Here is a 23437-nt window from a genome sequence, read left to right as displayed (position 1 = left end):
TTTTTTTGCCTCTTGTACATGGGCATTTCTTTTCTAGAATTTGTTTTGTGGGGGAAACCTCCATTTGCTAAGGAAATTCTTATTTTTCTCTAATCAGCTCAATTAATTTGACATTATTCTTTAATCATGCGGGTGACCTCTTGACACTGAAATCTAGAGATTCTTCAATTATGTCAAGTTTGCTCAGCTAGGCAAATCTTTGCTTTTTAAAATAAAGCAATATATTATCTATCATAGAGCCTCATTAAAGATTAGCCACATACTTCTATGCTCAATTATTGTAAGAAAATTTCCTTAGGTAACTGGCAGGAAAAATGCAATCTGATGTGCTCTGCATATTTGGACTATAACTCCTATAAACCCCAACAGAATAGCTATTGGTCAGTGACTAAATTATGGGAGCTGTGGTTCAAAATTTCTGAAGGATACAAGATTGCTGTCTTCTATACTTATTATTCTATTTTCTGTTCATTTTTACAAATTACACAAGCCAACAAACTCAAACTTTTTGTAATAATCTGAAATGAGAGTAGCACAGTTTAAATCAATTTTATGCTGATTTTAAATATGTCTTTATTTTTCCCCCATCACATCAACTTTTTAAAATATGACAAATGGTAAATTATAGTGGACTACTGTATGACTACTGCATCATATTTGTGTAACACAAACCAAAAATATTTTTCATCAAATATAATGATAGGTCATTCTTATAGAGGTTTTTTTGTGCTGAATTCAGATCTGTGTTTATTTTTTCTCTATCACATGTAGTTTGGTGATGTGGCTAATCGAATAATTAATGCATTTGCACATTAATATCCATTAGATTCTATTGATATCAGTGTGTAAATACATTAATCATTCAATTAGCCTCATCACAAAAACTACATGTGATAGAGAAAAAATGGCCTAAAATTATATCTGATAAAATACTTGTTGGCTTGTGTTACTTATTTCCTTTTTTTAAAAAGACTTTGGAAGCAGAGTATAATAAAGAATTATTAGCCAACATTATAGCTGATCAATGTTGGTGATGGGAAAGCAATTGATTTTATCTTGGTTATGTCTATCTGCTGACGGAAAACTAGATCCAAGGGAGGAGAGTTCTATGAGGAAAAGATGAGTGTGGGGGGAGGAAGAGGCTGTGTTTCAAATGTCCTTTCTCCTCTTGCAACACCCTTTCCCCCCACACATCTTCTACTTTGCTCCATGGAGTCCTATAACCTTCTGGAGCAGACACTAAAAAATTGCTCCTGCTTCATTTGATGGAAGCCGCAACTGGATAAAAATCTGGATAAAAGTCTTTGGAATAGATATAAATTTAATCCAATAAATTAATAAAAAGATATGTGAATATAAAGATGTTTTAGCAGCACATCTAAAACTACACAAAGACGATTCTCCCTGAGAAATCTGTTACGTAATTGTCCATCTATCAAGAAAGCCTTGTCTTCAAAATTCTGTCTATTGCAGTACATAGAGAATAGCCTTCCCAAAAAGATCTAGCGGGATTCATATGAGAGGAGAAATTTCATCCAAACCAAATAAGTTTAATTCCATTTTAGTTCTGAGGAATTTACAAAATGATTATAATAGACTATTAGCTTCATTCATAGGAACCCGCAGTGGCACAGTGGGTTAAACCCTTGTGCTGGCAGGACTGATGACTTCAAGGTTGGGTTGATGACCTGAAGGTTGCCAGTTTGAATCCAATCCGGGGAGTATGGATGAGCTCCCTATATCAGCTCCAGCGCAATGCAGGGACATGAGAGAAGCCTCCCACAAGGATGGTGAAAACATCAAAAACATCCAGGCATCCCTTGGGCAATGACCTTGCAGACGGCCAATTCTCTCACACCAGAAGCGACTTGCAGTTTCTCAAGTCGCTCCTGACATGAAAAAAAGCTTCATATAGAAGAATCCCTGTGGCAGCAATTTATTGTCATTACATTTCTATAGATGAAAAATCTAGAATTTGTATTATTATTTGTGAAAGCATAAATAGTGCTAAGTAACTTAATTTACTTGCTGATTCATCCTGCCTGTTATGTAAACTGAGGCCTACCGTAAATGTTATCCATTTTATACCTTGAAAGCACTTCTATATAGGAAAAAAAACACCTCAATGTACTATAAATCACATTCAGTTGCATTTCCTTTCCCGCTTCCAAGTGTTTGGCATGCAAGGAAGGTGATAGGATCAGCCATAGATGCATTCATTGTACATACAGGAAAGAGGCAGGACTAGTTTTGCATGAACAGGGAAATGAATGGAGAACGTGTGATTCCCCACTATGTGTTGTATGCAGATGTATGTGTGCAATAAATGTTACTATTTCAAGTAAGCACTGGGGGGGGGGGGGGGGTGTTAGTGTCTGAGAAGTAACAAACCCCGTTTTCACTTCAGTTCCTGACCCATACCTGCATTATAGGGGAATGTTTTTGGCGAAAATATGAAAACATGCAATAAAAGGAAAAGTGTGTGATTATTTTTAACAGATGTCAAAGTACAGTGGAGTTCTGCTGGTCTTATATAACTTTCAAGAATATGAAGCTAAAATAAGCATGAAAAAAATGGCAAATTCTTCTAGTTACATTAGGATAAAAACCTGAATTTAAGGGATGATTATAGCTTAATTTTGCCAATAAAATGATGTGTTTTCTTCTCTAGGAGGCTTCTGGAGTCTTCACTCATTTCACTATCACGTTATGATGGTGCAGGATCCCGGGAGCATCCAATCTATCCTGATCCCGCTAGGTAAGGAGAAATTGAATCACTGATGGTCTCATGTATCCAAACAGCAAAGAATAGTAGATAGGCAAAAAGGTATATGTAGATCAGGGGTCCCCAAACTTTTTAAGCAGAGGGCCGGTCCACAATCCTTCAGACTATTGAGGGGACGAATTATCATTTGAAAAAAAATACAAACAAATTCCTATGCATACTACACATGTCTTATTTGTAGTGCAACAACAACAACAATGAATGAACAATACAATATTTAAAAATGAAAACAATTTTAACCAACATAAACCTATTAGGATTTCAAAGGAAAGTATGGGCCTGCTACTGGCCAATGAGATAGTCAAGTTAATTAGGATTGTTGTTGTTGTTGTGTGCCTTCAAGTCATGTCAGACTTTGGCCGAGCCTAAGTCTAAAATTAATTATTTATTTACTGCATTTATTTACTACATTTATATCCCACCCTTCTCACCCCGAAGGGGACTCAAAGCAGCTGTATTTACATACAATATATTATTAGCATAACACAATATTAGCATTATATATTACTATATTGAACTATACCACTATACTATTATATAATATGTAATATATAACATATCTCTATATATAAATGAGTGATGGCATCACGGCAACCCACAAAACAACAAAACTACAGGCCCCCCAACCTCGAAATTTGACAACACAACCCATCATCCATGCCTCTAGGTTTATACAACAAAAAAAAAGAAAAGAAAAATAAAGTCCTAATTAGAGGGAGAGCAATAATTGTTTTTATCCAATGGCTACCAGTCTAGAGGGCTAATCTCTGCCCACTTGGTCTCCTAGCAACCAACTCAGCCAAGGGACAGCCAGGGTTCAGTTAGGGGACAGGCATACTTAGGCCTCACTTAGGCCTCTTCCACATATTATCTAATTTGCACTGGATTATATGGCAGTGTAGACTCAAAGCCCTTCCACACAGCTATATAACCCATTTATAATCTTATATTATCTGCTTTGACCCACATGACCTTGGAGGAGTCTACGGACAACGCCGGCTCTTCGGTTTAGAAATGGAGGTGACCACCAACCCCCTGAGTCAGACATGACTGGACTTAATGTCAGGAGAAAACCTTTACCCTTTACCTTAACTACCACCAATTCCTCAATACTTTATTTCCCATACCACCATACTTTGCCACAGCAACACGTGGCCGGGCACAGCTAGTAATTAATATTATTATATTGTATTACTATTAGTAAGGAGCCCCGGTGGTGAAGTGCGTTAAAGCGCTGAGCTGCTGAACTTGCAGACTGAAAGGTCCCAGGTTCAAACTCGGGGAGCGGCGGGAGCGCCCGCTGTTAGCTCCAGCTCCTGCCAACCTAGCAGTTCGAAAACATGCCAAAGTGAGTAGATCAATAGGTACCGCTTCGGCGGGAAGGTATCGGCGCTCCATGCAGTCGTGTTGGCCACATGACCTTGGAGATGTCTACGGACAATGCCAGCTCTTTGGCTTAGAAATGGAGATGAGCACCAACCCCCAGACATGACTGGACTTAACATCAGGGGAAACCTTTACTTTATTCCTATTAGTATTATATTGTATAACATAAGATTATTATCAATATTATATGTATATACAATATATTATATTATTAAAACTGATATAAAAATATTATATTACAAAACTGAGGGCGGGGGCCAGATAAATGACCTTGGAGGGCCACATCCGGCCCCTGGGCCTTAGTTTGGGGACCCCTGATGTAGATAGAAGAAGAAAATAATTTGTTTTGGTTCTTTAATTCTTCAAACTCATTTCTCAAACTCCATGTGGAATTGCATCTCCCTCTTCAAAACCTACTTTTACTGAAACATCTTTGGCCAGACTTCCTTTTCATCCCCATTTGAAATCAAACCTATGCCTGTGTAATACTATTTGATCCCACACATTCCTTGTTACCTATGCTTTCCTATCTCTTTCATCTCTTCTGTTTGTGATTGTATAAATATGTGTTCATACAGCTGCTTCTATTGTTTGTACTTACTACGTCACTGTTGATTGGGACAAACATGAACATTTCCTTGAGAGATTTGTGTTATATATCAAGAATCTTTAATATTTATGCATATTTCTAAATTTTGTGACCTGGGCTATGCAGTTTCTGATTTTGATAGTGCAACTGATAGAGGACAGATGTTTTCAAAGCAAAACAGGCTACTTGACCTTTCTAGGTCATATTAATGAAATTAGAAGCATAGCATATAATTTGGTAAGGTTGGGATTGAGAATCTGCTTTATTAATGGGGGAAGAGTTGAATTATGCAAATAAGTCTGAAGTTTTGATTATATCTTGGATTTGAATAAGATGTGGAAATTCTGAATTCAGTAAGTGGGATTTGCCAAAAAAAAACCCTTTGGGAAAATTAAAAGTTAATTATAGATAGATAATTAAATTATAATTATACTGATGGAAGATCCCTTTGAAAAATGCAAATTCACTATTTGTGATTTGAAAAAGATCACTATTGTAGATTTGGGAAAAAAATAAAGTGTATTAATTCACAGACACAGAAATCCCACATAGAAACAAGTAAAGTAGGGAAGAATAGATGGATGACTAAGTGAAGATTGATCTATGAAAAGATGGTGTGAGAAATTAAAATTGCTTTGCATAAATGGATTATATTCTTACTGAAAAAGTAGTTGATCATTACATAGAAAATATGAAGTCATGTTTAAAATGCTTGGTGAAAAAGGCATTGTAGTTGATATAAATTAGCTCGAAAGAAAATGAAGGTAGCAGTTACCTTTTTTGACATAATCAGAAATTATGAAAATTAACTATTGATGGAAAATTGTTAGAGAATGTTGAGAAATTTCAGTTAAAACTAGCAAACAAATTTCCCGACAATTATTTTTGAAATGTCACATGTCAGAAATTTAAGATAAACATTTTCTTTGTAGTGTATAGAAGAAGTTCTTGAAAGATGCTTTTTTGTCAGCATTTTGTAATTAAATGCAAAGTTGCAGCAGGAGATAGCTAGACCTAATCTGGCCCATAGAGTTTCTGCATCCATCCCAATAAAGGCCTAGCTGGAAACCTACCATTCCACTCTCAGGCCTACCCCCTTATGCGCCACTGGAAAAGCAAGACCTTATGCACCCCATTGGAAACGTAAGATATTCAAGGAGAGTCTCTGCAATCAAACAAAATGTGTTAATTGCTTAAAACATTTATTCCTCCCTGTAGCGTGATTTTTGGGTGGCATACAGTTTAACGTGCAGTATAAAACAGTAGGAACTAATGAGGAGTTCACCTGCTCCAACCTAGGCACTACTTGCAGAAGTGTTGCTGATTGTACCTCCTGGGCTGACGTTTACTATAAATATTCCAGCAAAGTTTGAGTACCGTGAGTTAGCTCCTCAGTTTGGGCAGTTGCTACATCAAGTCTCCTGTAGCTAGCTCCTGGGCAGGCTGGCTTTGGTTGCACCGCTGTTTCTCTGTTTAAAGTGGATATGGATTGAATGACGCGGACTCTCTGGGATGAGGCCATAGATACAGACCAGAGGTTATCTGGTTTGCATAGTAATAGTGCTAGTCATCTGGCTACCTTATCTAAATACAATTTCCCATCTTTGATATCCTGATTATACGTGTGCCCCTTGTTTGTGTAAAGAATTATTATACCATTGTATAGACTTAGAAGCAATTTATGCTGAAAAACTGATGTGTTACACAGGATCTAAGATTAAAAACTACTCAATTCAATTTTCTCTATATTGGAGTACAACTTTCTGTCACTTCACAATCCTCAAGTGCTTTATTTATATCTTGTTCCCAAAAACTTCTGTTGGTGGGATTGTGAGTTAGCCTGACTATCTCATGTTCTTAATCAAATATAAGTTAAGCACTTCTTTTGCCTTTTAGCAAAGTATAATTGTCTACTGGACCAGATTTTAAAAAATGTGATCTCTTTAAACAACAAACAACCCTTGAAACTCAATTCTTCTAATATTAGTTGGAAAGTGTTGTTCAATTATTGTTATGTCCATTATAATCAAATTATTGATAAACTAAGTTCAGAAAGTGGGAAAGATGTCTCTGTTCTGGCTCACAGATTGAATAGTGAAGCTGAAGTTCTACATGTGCTCAGCCAAAAAGCAAGCCCCAATTTATTTGGTGAGATTTGCTTCTGAGATAATAGTGACCTTTTGTTTTCTCAGGTTGTCTCCTGCTGCTTATTATGCTCAGAGAATGATCCAGTATCTTTCACGCAGAGATAGTATTCGCCAGCGCTCCATGCGATATCAGCAGAATCGTCTCCGGTCTTCTTCATCTTCTGCTTCCACCTCTGAGAATACAGGTCCTTCTGTAGAAGGAAATGATCTAGAATTTGAAGACTTTGAGTAAGTGCTTCTTACAGTCAACATGAACAAATACCCCTTTCTTTCACAAGTGTCTTGGCCAGTCTGCAAAGATAACAATTTTTTACTTTTATTTTAAGATCTAAAAGATTAATCATTCTGAGGTTTTTCGTGTTTTTCAAAATTTTCACTGTTTGTTTCCCTCTGACTCTAAGCTGTTAGAAATGATTTAAGAGCTTGATTTGATTTTAATTTGACAAATTGTTGATAGGTTAAGTAATCACACTAGCTGGTTAAATTTGGGCCTTATCAGTTACTTAAATTGAGAATAGTATCAATCGTGAGGGTCTCTGTGGTCCTCTATTATCTCTTCATATGTATGTGTGTGTATATACAAACATACATATACACATACATATACACGTAAATTCTTACACACTATTAACCAGAGCTTCCATTAGATCTCTTAAGATATTAAAAGTACAGAGCACTTTGACTATTAATATTTTTGCCAAAGGTACTCTGAATTGGGAGTACAGAAGATAGTTCTATGACTTAATAGTTGATCAGTAAGGATTTTCATATTCCTTATTTTTTAACCATAGTGCCAATAAAATGTCTTCTTTCCTATTTTAAAATTATGTTATGCTGAAAAAGAGATTTGACTAAAGAAGAGTTATTTTGGATTCTTTATTTCATTAGCCAATGTGTTTGCTTAATAACAGTTTCATTCCTAAACTGACAATTTGGCCCTGAAACTTAAAGCATTAGAACAGTACCTGAAGCCTAGTTGCCAAAACGGAAATCTGGGAATAGATTCATATGTGGAAATACATTTCAATTCCATACAATTCTGGTATTCAAAACAAATTCTTGGGTTCAGAATTTTTTTGGTCCTTTTTTGTATGCTTTTTATACATTTCATGTGCTTGTGAATTCTGGGGTTTCAGCAGAAAACATCATTGATTTTTCAATTCTGAATTTTGTAAATGACCGTAGCCATTGTATAAATAGGGAATTTCAAGGAAAGAGAAGGAGTTACTGAAAATAGAACATTTATGATTGAGCAAAGTGGTCTCCTGTATTCTTGTTGAACCAGTGGATGTACACTGACTTCATACATGTATGTGCTTTCAGGTTGCCTGTTACTTTATGGCAACCCCATGAATTTCGTAGTCAATGAATATTCAGAGGTTTCGTTGTCAATTCCTGCCAGTAGGATTTCTTAAACTTTCCCCACTTGCTCCACCTTTCCATCCAAGAAATTTTTACGCAACTCTGGGTATATTGGTATTTTTGTGGATTCTATGGTTTCAGCAAGAAACATTTTTCAAGTCTGAAATTTGTAGATGACCGTAAGATAGGTATAAAACAGGTATAAAATTAAACATTTGCTGATTACATCAGCATTTGCAAGGTTTGATAAAGCATTTTCTGCAGAGTCCTGTCAGGACCCAGGCTGCAGAACACCAATAACCATGCGCAGAGACCAGAATCTATCTAATATCTTTATTAGGGAAATATATAAAGTCAATAAAAACAAGTGTAGAATATAGTTCAGAAGTAGACCTTTCAGGAAAGGTCAAATATAGTCCAGGAAAACAATGTCCAATATGTGATATTAAAGTCCAAAGTTATAATCCACTTCACCGAAACACACACTATTTGGCAAGCAATAGTGTGGGGAACTGTCCATAGTCTTTGAGGCTTAAGGTAAATCCGAATGAAACTGGAAAACAAGGCTTGAATCTGAGAAGCAAGGTCCGTGGTTTAAAACGCAAGGCAAGGCAAGACTTGAAACTTGGCAAGATCAAACTTGAAACATGAATCAAGAACTGAGTCCATAGAAGTCCATGGTACAAGGCTGGGCTGGAAACTTGATCCGGGATCTGGGAACTGGAGTACGAAGTCTACACACGATCTCACTCCTCAAGCCGATGAATTGACTCCGCAAGGATTTCTTTGCGGGCAAACACCTATATAGGATCTTGTTTTCCCGCCAAGGAACACTTTCTCTGGGGAACAAGAAACGAAACCTATACTGTGTCCAGATGCATGACTCCTTAAAGTTTCCCAAGGGAAGCAGACTTAATCAGCCAATTGTCTGGCAGCTATCCTGGCGCGCCGGCGAGTCGCCTCTCGAGCGCCCCTATCTTGATTATAATAATCCCAGCGAGAAAATGGGGGAGATTTCTTCTCAAGGCTTGTTTGGCTGACTTCTTGTGGGCAAACATCTTGCAGGTGCAAGGGCTCCAAATCTGGCAGAAACGGTGGGAAACCCAAGTTTTCCTCTTCATCTGCCACAATAGTACATGGAACGGGACTACATGGCCCATGAGTCATCACACTATCCCCCTCCTCAAGGCCCCTCTCCGAAATGGGCCCTCTTCCCGAGGTGCGGGGCCGCGGCTTGGCAGGGTAGGCCTGATGGAAGCGGCGGACCAAATCGGGGGCATGGACTGTGGAAGCGTCTTCCCAAGAGCGTTCTTCGGGGCCAAAACCCACCCAGTCAATGAGATACTGAAGGTGGCGGCGATGAAAGCGAGAATCCAAAATGTCCTGAACCTCGAATTCCTCCTCCCCGTCCACCAAAACAGGGGCGGGGGCCGGCTGGTCCACATCGGGGCGTACCCCATCCGCCGGAAGGAGCAGGGAACAATGAAACACCGGATGAATGCGCATGGAGCGCGGAAGTTGGAGTTTGAAAGTCACGGGGTTAAGTTGCGCCACCACTGGGTAGGGACCAATGAAACGGGCATCTAACTTCCGGCAAGGACGGTGGGAGGGCAAAAAGCGGGTGGACAATAGGACCCGGTCTCCTACCTTGATCTCGGGGCCCGGCTGGCGATGGCCGTCAGCGTGGCGTTTATAGTCCTCCTTGGCTTGATCCAGTTGTTGGTGCAAGAGTTGTTGCACCGCTGTAAGTTCTTGTAACCAGTCCTCTGCTGCAGGGACTTCTGAGGTTTCAATGACAGAAGGGAAGAAACGTGGGTGGAAGCCGTAGTTTGCAAAGAACGGGGTTTCTTTAGTTGAAGCCTGGACACCATTGTTGTAAGCAAACTCTGACAGAGGTAACAGGGAAGCCCAATTGTCCTGCTGGTAGTTTACATAACAGCGAAGGTATTGTTCCAAAGTGGCATTGGTGCGCTCAGTTTGCCCATCCGTTTGGGGATGGTGAGCTGAAGATAAACGAGAGTCTATGCCCAATAGTTTTTGTAGTGCTTTCCAAAAACGAGAGGTGAATTGAGATCCACGGTCTGTGACTAAACTCTTGGGTAATCCATGTAGTCTGAAAACATGCTGAAGGAATAAATCTGCAGTTTCCTTGGCCGTGGGGAGGCCATCGCAGGGAATGAAATGAGCCAACTTGGTGAAAAGGTCCACCACCACTAGTATCGTGGTGAATCCAAGGGAAGGTGGTAGGTCAGTGATAAAATCCGCGGAAATTATCTCCCATGGGCGAGAAGGAGTGGGGAGAGGATGTAGTAGCCCCGAGGGCTTCTCCCTTCGTGTCTTGGAGCGCTGACATACAGGACAGGTATTGACATACTTCTCCACATCCTTGCGGATCTTGGGCCACCAGAAATCTCGTAGAATCAAGTGCATGGTTTTAAAGAGCCCAAAATGCCCTGCTGGCTTGCTGTCATGACACAGACGAAGTGCCTTTTCTCTGCCGGGGCCTGGAGGGATGTAAACATGGTTCCGGTAGCACATTAGTCCATCCTTAAGTGAGAAAGGGAAACGTAATCCTTGGCGAATCTGGTCTTGAGCCCAGGCATCTGCCTGCTGGCTGGCTCTAATTTCTTGAGCGCAAAGGGGTTCTGGGTTGGAAGGAGTTGGTTCAATTGGAGTGGATTTGGTGTTTCCCACTGTGAGCGTGGCAAAGTTTTCGGGTTGCAGCAATCGGGATTCTGAGGTCTCTTTGCGTCCTGCAGCATACTCTGGTTTCCGTGATAGAGCATCTGCTTGCTTGGTCTGTGCCGGGGTCACATAATGGATCTGGAAGTCAAAACGTTCAAAAAACAAAGCCCAGCGTTGCTGCCTTTGATTTAGCTTTTGTGCGGTCCTTAGGTGCTCTAAGTTTCGATGATCAGTATGAACCTCAATGGGAAATTTGGCCCCTTCCAACCAATGTCTCCAATTTTCAAAGGCTGCCTTTATGGCCAAGAGTTCTTTCTCCCAAATAGTGTAAATCCTCTCTGGGGCTGTTAGTTGACGGGAGTAATAGGCACAAGGATGAAGATGCTCTCCCACTGGTTGCATGAGTATAGCCCCAATTGCCACATCAGAGGCGTCAGCCTGCACAACAAAAGGGGTTTTAGGGTCAGGGTGCTGTAGAATTGGCTGGGTCGTGAATAACTTCTTTAATTGTTGGAACCCTTTCTCTGCTTGCTCCGTCCAGCGGAAAGGCTGTTTTCCACGGATGCAGCTGGTGATTGGGTCAGACCAGCGGGCAAAGTCTGGGATGAATTTGCGGTAGTAGTTCGCGAACCCCAAGAAACGTTGCACTTCCTTCTTGTTGGTTGGCGCCCGCCATTCCAAAACTGCTGAAACCTTTGCCGGGTCCATGGAGAGCCCTAGTGGCGAGACGCGGTACCCCAGGAAGTCTACTTCTTGCAGATCAAAGGCGCATTTTTCTAACTTGGCATATAGTCCATGATCCCGCAATCGTTGTAGCACCATTCTGACGTGGTTCTCGTGCTCCGATTGTGATCTAGAAAACACCAAAAAATCGTCCAAGTATATGATCAAGAACCGATCTAGATAATCCTGAAAGATATCGTTGACAAAATGCTGGAATGTTGCGGGAGCTCCGGATAATCCATAATTCATGACGAGGGACTCGAATAATCCGAATTTGGTCTGGAAGGCGGTTTTCCATTCGTCCCCCTCCCTGATGCGAACTAGATTGTAAGCCCCCCGGAGATCCAGCTTGGTGTAAACCTTGGCCCCTCGAAATCGGTCTAAGAGGTCCGAGATCAAAGGCAGGGGGTAGCGGTTCCGCTTCGTGATATTATTCAATGCTCTATAGTCCACAACCAAGCGTAGGTCCCCTGACTTCTTTTTCACAAACATCACTGGGGAAGCAGCTGGGGATTGAGAGGGTCTGATGAATCCCTTGCGAAGATTTGACTCTATGAACTCCCTGAGAGCTTCTTGCTCTGGTTCAGTCAGGGAGTAGAGGTGTCCTCGTGGGATCGGGGCCCCCTCCACCAAGTCAATGGCACAATCGTAGGGTCTATGTGGGGGTAGTTTCTCGGCTTCCCTTTCATTGAAAACGTCCCAGAAGTCTGAATATTTCTTGGGCAAGGTGATGATGGGCTCTGCCTCTGTGACATGGCAGACCTTGGCTACTAGGCAATGGTTTTGGCAATACTTTGAAGCAAATTGTAGTTCTCTGTTGGTCCAGGAGATGTTTGGGTCGTGGAGTGTCAGCCATGGTATTCCCAAAATCACAGGGAAGTGGGGCACCTCGGTGACGAAGAAGGAAATCTCTTCCATATGTTCCCTTATCCACATTCTGGTGGGTTCAGTCCACTGGCTCACTGGACCCTTCTTTAGGGGACGACCATCTATAGCTTGCACCACTCGGGCATTCTTGAAATCGTGATATTGTAATCCCAGAGAGTCGGCATACTCTCTATCAATGAAATTGTTTGTTGCTCCTGAGTCTATCATGGCATGGATCATGACGGGTCCCTTTTTCGCTGACCACAACGTGACCACTAGGAGAAATAGGACCCCCGTCTGCGGCTCTTGAGTGGGGTTTTTGACCGGGTTGGCGAGCCTCTCTACGCCCGGTCGGTGGCTTCCCCCGCCGGCTTGGCCCCAGCCGCCTTGGCCGTCTCCGGCTCCACAGAGGACGCCGCTGTCAGGCGGGCGGCGGGCTTTCTTTTGGCTGGGCATTCTCTGGCGAGGTGGCCCCCATTTCCGCAGTACCAACACAAATTCAAACGTTGGCGGCGGGCCTTTTCGGCAACATCCAGTCTGGGGCGCACATTGCCCAACTGCATCGGTTCTTCCTCGCTTCCCATGGGGTTTGGGGCTGGCGGTGGAGATTTCCATACTGGTCGTGGTTGAATACTGGTAGAAGCGGGGGGTCTCACCCCGGCTCTTCCACTCTGACCTCGGAGCCACTGTTTTTTGTTGGCAAGCAGGACTTCGGCTCGTAGACAATGATTAATGAGTCTCTCAAGAGTCTCTGGGGGATCCACCTTAGAAATTTCTTCCTGCATCTCGAAGTTAAGGCCCTCACGAAACTGCCCTCTGAGGGCGATATCGTTCCAACCGGTGTTCTGAGCCAGCACCCGGAACTCGGCTATGTACCGGGACAACGGCCTGTCCCCTTGAAGGAGTCGCCGGAGTTTATGGCCGGCCGCCTCCTCGTTGTCCTCGATTCCCCAGGTCCTCCTAAGGTGGTTCAAGAACCCTTGCGCGGAGCTTAGATGCGTGGAACTTGCATCATACAGCGCCGTCGCCCAATTGGCCGCAGGTCCATCTAAAAGACTATAAATCCACGCCACTTTGACATCTTCGTGGGGAAATTCAGCTTGGCGGGCTTCTATGTACGCCTGGCACTGGCGACGGAAAACATGAACCTTGGAGGCTTCTCCAGAAAACTTGGTTGGAAGCGCTAGGGCAGGGAGGCGCACTCCACGTTCCTTCAAGCCCAGAATTTCACCCTCCTGTGTTCGGAGAGTATCACGGATCCTGTCGAATTCTTCCTTGGAAATGGTGTAGCTGAGCGGTTGGTCTTCCGCCCCGGTTCCCGTAGACATTCTGGTCTTAGGTTAATTGGTGCTTAGGTGGCGGAGTCAAACTGTCAGGACCCAGGCTGCAGAACACCAATAACCATGCGCAGAGACCAGAATCTATCTAATATCTTTATTAGGGAAATATATAAAGTCAATAAAAACAAGTGTAGAATATAGTTCAGAAGTAGACCTTTCAGGAAAGGTCAAATATAGTCCAGGAAAACAATGTCCAATATGTGATATTAAAGTCCAAAGTTATAATCCACTTCACCGAAACACACACTATTTGGCAAGCAATAGTGTGGGGAACTGTCCATAGTCTTTGAGGCTTAAGGTAAATCCGAAGGAAACTGGAAAACAAGGCTTGAATCTGAGAAGCAAGGTCCGTGGTTTAAAACGCAAGGCAAGGCAAGACTTGAAACTTGGCAAGATCAAACTTGAAACAAGGCAAACATGAATCAAGAACTGAGTCCATAGAAGTCCATGGTACAAGGCTGGGCTGGAAACTTGATCCGGGATCTGGGAACTGGAGTACGAAGTCTACACACGATCTCACTCCTCAAGCCGACGAATTGACTCCGCAAAGATTTCTTTTTGGGCAAACACCTATATAGGATCTTGTTTTCCCGCCAAGGAACACTTTCTCTGGAGAACAAGAAACGAAACCTATACTGTGTCCAGATGCATGACTCCTTAAAGTTTCCCGAGGGAAGCAGACTTAATCAGCTAATTGTCTGGCAGCTATCCTGGCGCTCCGGCGAGTTGCCTCTCGAGCGCCCCTATCTTGATTATAATAATCCCGGCGAGAAAATGGGGGAGATTTCTGCTCAAGGCTTGTTTGGCTGACTTCTTGTGGGCAAACATCTTGCAGGTGCAAGGGCTCCAAATCTGGCAGAAACGGTGGGAAACCCAAGTTTTCCTCTTCATCTGCCACAATAGTACATGGAACGGGACTACATGGCCCATGAGTCATCACAAGTCCACTGTAAACACCTCTGATTTGTGTAATGTCTAAAAAGCCACTAGATGGTGTTCAATTTTTTTTTGCTAAATTTTTGTGACCCTAACATTGAGCTAAGGAGACCCCATTTGGGGTTGGTACCTATAATTTAAGGAGGTGTCCTATATCACCAGCTGTTTTCCATCAAAGTGCTAACTGGGGCTGACCCTACTTACTTTCCAAGATTAGACAGGATCAGGTGCCTTCAGGATATTTAGACTATTTCAGACTGATTTCATACTGGCTATAAAATATGAATAAACTTGGTAATCATAGTAGAATGTTTCATCAATCCCAAATTGGCTAGATAATCTGCCTGATTGATTTTGTCTATTTGTTCTATGACCCACTAATTGATTTGTGCTGAACATTTTCTGCTGATCATTGAATATCTGCCATTAGCTGGTTCTTTAATCTAATATCCCATGGCCTTAATTTAATATTCTGTGGCACTTAGTGGCCAGTGAATTTGTATATTTTTCTAACTGCTTGTTTTTGAACTTTCCCCTTAGTTTAAATTTGGAACAGATTTAGATGGCCTTCCACACTGTTCTACCTCAAAAAACCCATTCAATATGTTATTCTGGACCTTCATGTGATCTTTACATTGCTTGTTTTGTATTGCCATATTATTTACTCCAGTGTTTATCTGGAATTAGGAACATGGAGTGCTCCATTACAGTGTCTGTTTGTAGTGCTAGAAATATGCCCTCTTTATGCCCTTAAATTTCAGTTGGAACATCTTTTGAACCAGGTAGTCCAATTTGTCTCCTCCTGGAACAGCAAGAAACAATCTTCTGGAAGAGAGTTGATGGTGGAGGCAGAACCCTTGTTCAATGGAGCTGGCATTTCATGCTCCAGCAATTAACTACTTTGAAGCATAAGGGAATGAATGTGTCTTCCATTTTCATTGTGGTTTTGTTTGTGTAAGATGTAAATGAGGGCAGAGATGTAGAAGCGTCAACCGCCTAATAGCTTTCCCCAAGCAGCACCGCAGGCTGCAGGAGTAGGAGTGAGGCAGCCTGCTGGGGCCCATTGTGATAGGGAAAGCTCAGCAAGACCAACCCTCCGTTATTTCCATTACTGCCTCCTATTCATCCTCTGGGGAAGCGGGTTTGACTTCGAAAAAGAAATGGTACATTCTTCATTCACAGAGCTGGGCAGATACCTATGGAGAAATGTGTTCCCCTGCAGATAATATTCACACAGGGAAAAGATCCATTCAGGAAAGCGATTCAGTCAGCCATACTAAGACTGCCTTTTATTTCATGCTGAGTAGGGAAAAGAGTGTGTTTCTGTCCTGTGCTCTAGCTGTGCTTTTTTGGTAACAAATGTTCCATTGTGATCTCAGCCCTTCAGTGCATTTGAGGGATTCTCTCCTTTCTGTGCAGTTATCCTCCTTGGCTGATAGTGAAGCTGGTAGAGAGCCTTTGAGGTAGAACCTTTCCCTACGGATATTTCACAATGAAGATTGTTTCTTTGTTGAATGTCTTGGTTCATACCTTTGTTTGCATTCACATGTTTATGAACTTTAAAAATATTAAATTATATAACTTGTAAAAAGCCCACACAGCCTTTCTGGGTTGAGAAGGTGAGGTTTTCATCTTTCTCAGAGCAGAAAAGTGCCTACCTTTTCTATGCTCTGTATTATTTTATTGCATAAGGATATCAATACGGTATGACTCTCTTACCCACAGATTTGATCTCTAAGACTTCACTTACCCTTCTTCAAGTGTTTGTAGACCTCCAGTGCAATTCTGTGGCATACCCACAGCCCAAATATAGTCAAAATATAGGGTTTACTCTTATATCCACTGTTTCAGATATTTATGGGGGTGGGTGTGTCATGGAATGTATCCCCTATGGACATCAGAATCATACTGTATGCTGAAGTATGATATCTCCTTGTTTGACAAGAATAATGTACACAGTTTCTTTTGAATACGCATAGCAAATGGGTTGCTAGTCAGTATATTGCAAACTACTATGCCTGTGACTTGATTTAAATGCCTGGATATTCTGTGTTTTTATTTATGTCCTGCTTTTTCTCCAGTTAATTTAAAGTCACATTTTAGCAACACAATAATACCAGAACAAGGATAAAGGTTGTTCATTTAAAGTTGTCTAGTCATCTTATTCCCAAGCGGTGAGTTTGAATTGATTTTATTTTATTTATTTCCAATATTTCTATCCCGCCCTTCTCACCTGAAGGGACTCAGGGCGGCGTACAATTGGCAACAATTCGATGCTGACACATCATTAAAAACAACAACATATAAAAATGTATTACAACCAATTAAATACAGTATAAAACATAAAACATATGCTTAAAATCCGTTCGTCCAGTATCTTCCTACTTTATCCATATAACAGTCTGGGTCGTCTTTGTCATTTATTCGTTAAAAGCCTGGGCACATAGCCATGTTTTTAAGGCTTTTCTAAAACTCAAAAGGGTTGGGGCTTGCCGTATATCTCTGGGGAGGGTGTTCCACAGCCGGGGAGCCATCACCGAGAAGGCCCTGTCCCTTGTTCTCACCAGCCGCGCTTGTGAAGCAGGCGGGACCGAGAGCAGGGCCTCACCAGATGACCTTAGGGATCTTCCTGGCTCATAGGAGGAGAGGCGTTTGGACAAGTAGATTGAGCCAGAACTGTTTAGGGCTTTATAGGTCAAAACCAGCACTTTGAATTGGGCTTGGTAGCATATCGGCAGCCAGTGGAGCTGGCTTAGCAGGACCAGATGACCTTAGGGATCTTCCTGGCTCATAGGAGGAGAGGCGTTTGGACAAGTAGATTGAGCCAGAACTGTTTAGGGCTTTATAGGTCAAAACCAGCACTTTGAATTGGGCTCGGTAGCATATCAGCAGCCAGTGGAGCTGGCTTTTAGCAGGGGGGTGGTACGCTCCCTGTAAGCCACCCCAGTTATTAGTCTGGCTGCTGCCCGTTGTACTAGTTGGAGCTTCCGGGCCGTCTTCAGAGGCAACCCCACGTAGAGAGCGTTGCAGTAGTCCAAACGGGATGTAACCAGAGCGTGGACCACTGTGGCCAAGTCAGACCTCCCAAGTAACGGGTGCAGCTGGCGCACAAGTCTTAGTTGTGCGAAGGCTCCCCTGGCCACCGCCGAGACCTGGGGCTCCAGGCTCAGCGATGAGTCCAGGAGAACCCCCAGACTGCGAACTTGTGTCTTCAGGGGGAGTGCGACCCCGTCCAACACAGGTTGTAACCCTATTCCCTGTTCAGCCTTGCGACTGATCAGGAGGACCTCTGTCTTGTCTGGATTCAGTTTCAATTTGTTCACCCTCATCCAGTCCGACACAGCGGCCAGACACCGGTTCAGGACCTGGACAGTCTCCTTAGTGACAGGTGGAAAGGAGTGACAGAGCTGGCCATCATCTGCGTACAGATGACACCTCACCCCGAAACTCCGGATGATCGCTCCCAGCGGCGTGAACATCAGTTTTCAATACTCTCAATACTTTCAATACTCTCCTACACCTAGCTCCTATGTTCTTGTTCTCTATAGAAAGGGGGAAAGACACTGAATTTAATTACGATTTTTTGTTTTTTAAGATGGAAACAAATTAGGTAAATGTAATCTTTAGATTATTACTACCCATGAAGTCAGTGAACTGAACATTTTACTTGAGCTTGGTCTATGATAGATAGTTTGCTTGAGCATAGAAAGGTTAGATTTCCAGACTTACTATTTTGACATTAAATATAGCAGTGTGCTGAATTGGCTGTCCAGCAAGTGAAACAGAATATGCAATTGCAATGTTTCGTAACAAACTTTGAAATGTAGTTATTTGGGATAGTAAGTTGTTCTGCTATTTGAAAGGCATCTCTGAAAACCTTCATTATTGCATAAACTAACTACCTTCCTGCCTCCAAGAATTGGCTACACAATAGACTAAGAATGCCCTTTCATTCTGCATTCCTTCTCTTTATGCTGAGAAGTATGGATAAGTTATTTCATTCAGGATTATACCATGAAATACCAGGAAGGGGCAGAGTGAAAGTTTTCTGTCTTTAGCATGCTTCAGACAGGTGAAGTATTCCTGAGTGACATTTTTATTAATATAGGTTGCGCTGCAGAGACTATGAGTAATTATTAATTAGTGTGTTAAAGCGCTGAGCTGTTGAACTTGCAGACCGAAAGGTCCCAGGTTCAAACCCCGGGAGCGGCGTGAGCAGCCGCTGTTAGCTCCAGCTTCTGCCAACCTAGCAGTTCAAAAACATGCCAGTGTGAGTAGATTTATAGGTACCGCTCTGGCGGGAAGGTAACGGCACTCCATGCAGTCATGCCAGCCACATGACCTTGGAGGTGTCTACAGACATCACAGGCTCTTCGGCTTAGAAATGGAGATGAGCACCAACCCCCAGAGTCAGACATGACTGGACTTAACGTCAGGGGAAACCCTTACCTTTACTTATTCTTTCTAGAGCCTCCACATTAATGGGATGCTGTACATGAGATGGCTGGGAGACACAAGTGTTAGGCTTACAATATAAAAGACATGGGGAGGGGGAAGAAAGGAAGAGATTGCAAGAGGGAGATAAATTTGACAGAGCCAGAATAAATTTGATTTATCAAAAACATCAATCATAACAGAGAAATGGTTAAATAACACAAAACTATGCTAGGGGAAAAGCTACCGCCACTGCTATGTGTGAAGATTTTTCAGCGTAGCCTTGTAAAGGCATATAATGCAAACATTTTGTCTTACCTTCATGGAATTGGGAGCATTTTTCTTCTACAGTGCAAAGAATGTATGCTTGTAGAATAAACCTTTCACTATCTTTCAGATGCTCTTTGAAAGAAGCATGTGTTACGCACTTTTTGGGAAAGGATTGTAGAATTGCCAGAGCTTGAATACGATCCATTAAAATGGTTTCTTGCACTTAATTTAATTCCTTTAAACTAAGGTAAGACAAAGTGTAGCATAGTGGTTTGGAGGTTGAGGTAGCATTCTGGAAGACTGGGTTGAAATCCACACTTGGTCATTGAAACCCACTGTGTGACCTTGGGCGTGTCATACTCTTGGTCTCAGAGGAAGACAAAAGCGAGTCCCTCTGAATAACAACTATCAGAAAAATCCCATGATAGGTTTTCCTATCACAGTTAGGTAAAACTCAAAGCATCTGCTTCTCTGGCCCCTTCTAGATAGACATTATATCCCAGGATCTGATCCCAGGTTTTCTGTTTATCTCAGATTATCTGGAAGTGCAGACTCATACAATCCAGTTTAAAGCAGAAAACTTGGGGTCAAATCCTGGGATATAGGCCCTGTCTGGAAGGGCCCTTTGTCATGTACCTTTCTGTTTGAGAACATTTGGCTGTTACAGCTGCCTGTCTCAGCTCTTTCACATCCTCCTGATGATGAATAGAGCTCCAGCAGTAGCTTAGAGATATATGTAGTGCTTCTCTATAACCAGTATGGAACCATTGTATAGTAGTTTGTGTATTAGACTGAATCTTTAGAGATCCAGTTTCTAGTCTGCATCAATTCATGAAACTCATTGAATGTCCTTGGGCCAGTCATCAAAGGCAAATCGAAATTGTAAAAAATAACTAAATAGACTCAAAAGACCATTAATTACGTTTCTCTAACTTGAAGTAAACTGTAGAAGTCTGGTTGTTACCAGTCATATATAGAATTTTTACATACTGATCTTAAAATCTGTAAACCTAAAAGGTTTACATCTGTCGAGGGTGCTTTGAATGCGATTTCCTGCTTCTTGGCAGAGGGTTGGACTGTATGGCCCATGAAGTCTCTTCCAACTCTATGATTCTAAGGGAGGGAAGTCTCTTCAGAAAATGTCTGTTGAATATAAAATCAGTCTAAAAATACAGAACTTCTAATCAAATGTTCTTAGCATAAGTTTTTTCTAATTGATATTCTTTTCTGAGTTCCACAAGTTTGATAAGATGCTCTTTAGATTAATGACTCTGAATTTTAATCAATACTGATGCTGCCTTCATGCAGTATCCATTAATATTTCAGCTCATTTTAATGTGCATTTTAATGTACATTTATTAAGGAGTTTCTTTTTCCCTTTTGAAAGTTCCAATTTCCATAGTTTCTGATGACCCATTGCAACCATTTAATGCAGCAGCTTGTTGTTTGCTTGGTAATTATGTATTAGGGAGAGAGGTAAGATTAGAAGAGATTCATTTAGTTTCCGGGTCAGAACACAAACTTGTGACTTTATTCTTTTCAAATTGACTTTCCTGTCGCAATTTATCTTCAGATTTATCCGGGTTCCGCTGCAGCGCATAGCACTTGACCAGGTGATGAATTCTTTTGTATTTTAGACTTGTCAGAGGTACTTGATCTTGTGAAGTGCTCTTTGTGTTGTAGAACTCTTTCTATTCTTTAATGTCCCTGTAAGACGTAATCAAGGCTATGTTTTTGACTTTTTGAAGAGCCATTAATAACCTGCTGCCTGCAGTCCTGCTGGCTTAAAACTTTAGCTGATAAATGGGCAAGAAGTACTGTAGTGTTTTGCAGCAATAGATGGAGTGGAGAGGATGCTATGCTACTAACAAGAAGAAGTAACTTGGGGGCATGGCAATATTATTCTCCTTGGCTGTTACATTTGTCATATATTCAAAACTTGGCTGGCCCAGGTAGACATGAAATTTACTAGGATTTTCCCCCCTCCCTCCCATACTTCAGAATTTATTGCATTTGCACTGTTTGTTAATATCCCCCTTCACCTCAATTTAATACATAAACCAGTGATGACTAGACTTTTCAGCATAGCTCTTTCATTTTGTTTATACAGTAGAGTCCCACTTATCCAACATAAACGAGCCGGCAGAACGTTGGATAAGGGGCTGGGATGTGGCGCAGGTTGGTTAGCAGCCAGCTGCAATAAATCACTCTGACCAAGAGGTCATGGGTTCGAGGCCAGCCCGTGGCGAGGTGAGCACCCGACAATTAAAAATAAAATATAGCCCCTGCTCGTTGCTGACCTAAGCAACCCAAAAGATAGTTGCATCTATCAAGGAAATTTAGGTACCACTTATTTGTGCGGAGGCTAATTTACGACACCATAAAAATCATCCAGCCGCCGTTGGAATGAGGAAGTGGCAGTCGCAGTGGATGATGAAGCAGCTGCTCACCCTGTGGCCAGAATCAAGGATACCCTCAGGAAGCTGGAAGCTGGTCAAGGTTTAAATTGCCTCTGCGTCTGTCTCTGTTCTATGTTCTATGGCATTGAATGTTTGCCTTATATGTGTACAATGTGATCCGCCCTGAGTCCCCTTTGGGGTGAGAAGGGTGGAATATAAATACTGTAAATAAATAAATAAATAAATAAGCAAAAATGTTGGATAATAAGGAGGGATTAAGGAAAATCCTATTAAATGTCAAATTACGTTATGATTTTACAAATTAAGCACCAAAACATCATGTTTTACAACAAATCAACAGAAAAAGCAGTTCAGTATACTGTAATGTTATGTAGTAATTACTATATTTACGAATTTAGCACTGAAATATCACAATGTATTGAAAAGATTGACTACAAAAACACCGACTACTAAAAGGCAGACTGCGTTGGATAATACAAAACGTTGGATAAGCAAGACTCTACTGTACCTGAAAGCAATTTTTCTCCATAGTTAAAAAAACCCCTTCAAAAATGGGTTCTAAGGTTCTATTTTTATCTTAAAATATTCCTTTTAACTGGTACAGGTTTTAAATGAAAATTTACAAAATCCCTGTGCTTATACATTTCTTCCCTTTAGCTAGATTAATTAATTACAGATTAATTTTTCTTTTGATTTCTCTGCATCTGCACAACTGTTGTATTAATTGGCTAGTGATATAATTTAATGGTTATTAATTGGTCAGAAGAAAAAGAAATGTGTTTGTTAGACTTGCTAGTCTCAGTTGTACTGATTTGCACGATGACCTGACCAAATTTGGTAAAGATATGTGCAGACGTCTTAGATATGTAAAATTGTTTGTGCTCTTTTTATCTTGAGTCCACCTAGGGGATGACAAAATGCTACTTTTGAAAGACATAGATATTCAGTAAAATTTTCTTTACTACATCCTGTTAACACTCTGTCAACACACTTTATGTTTGTGTCACTGATAGTAATGCTGGGCCCAGTGTGAAATTGTTAACCAGCTGCCACACTGCCAGCTATTTCTCTTGTCCTTACAGTTTGCAAAGAACTGAAGGTGGCTAAAGGTTGGCATTTTAAAATAGATACTGAAATCTGGTTAAAATGTTCTATGCATGCACTGCACTATGTTCTATATATGTACTGGAGCAAAGGAGGCAAATTTAGAATGTCTGATATGACAAACTGGACTGTATAGAATGTGAAAACAGTTTGCTCTTAAAGATAATCAGTAAGCAGAGCTTCAAAGTAACAAGTTACAAGTAGTGCACTTAGATATCTTGTTTGGGCCATTCCATTACTCTTGCTTTCCCTCTTCCTGAACATTAGGTGCTTGTTGGGATGTTGTTGTTTGCAAGGTGTTTTGTAGCCATTCTTGGGCAGGGATTGAAGGGGAAATGCAACCACCTACTTTCAGATTATATTGGATAATCAGGTAGCTTCAGAATGAA

General features: G+C 41.5%; 1 protein-coding gene across 4 annotated transcripts in view; it reads left to right on the top strand.

Moving 5' to 3' along the window:
- ambra1 (autophagy and beclin 1 regulator 1) overlaps nt 1-23437 on the top strand; it is a 198099-nt gene that overhangs the window by 53023 nt on the left and 121639 nt on the right. For all 4 annotated transcript variants that reach the window (XM_062962254.1, XM_062962198.1, XM_062962362.1 and 1 more), the window contains 2 exons: nt 2672-2758; nt 6953-7135. In XM_062962254.1, coding sequence (XP_062818324.1) covers nt 2672-2758; nt 6953-7135 — 270 coding nt within the window. The remainder of the gene's footprint in view (nt 1-2671; nt 2759-6952; nt 7136-23437) is intronic.

Source organism: Anolis carolinensis, chromosome 1, assembly GCF_035594765.1.
Source record: "Anolis carolinensis isolate JA03-04 chromosome 1, rAnoCar3.1.pri, whole genome shotgun sequence".
NCBI classification, from domain to species: domain Eukaryota; kingdom Metazoa; phylum Chordata; class Lepidosauria; order Squamata; family Dactyloidae; genus Anolis; species Anolis carolinensis.
The sequence above is the reverse complement of the archived record's forward strand: the minus strand, read 5'-3'. Positions and strand labels throughout refer to the sequence as shown.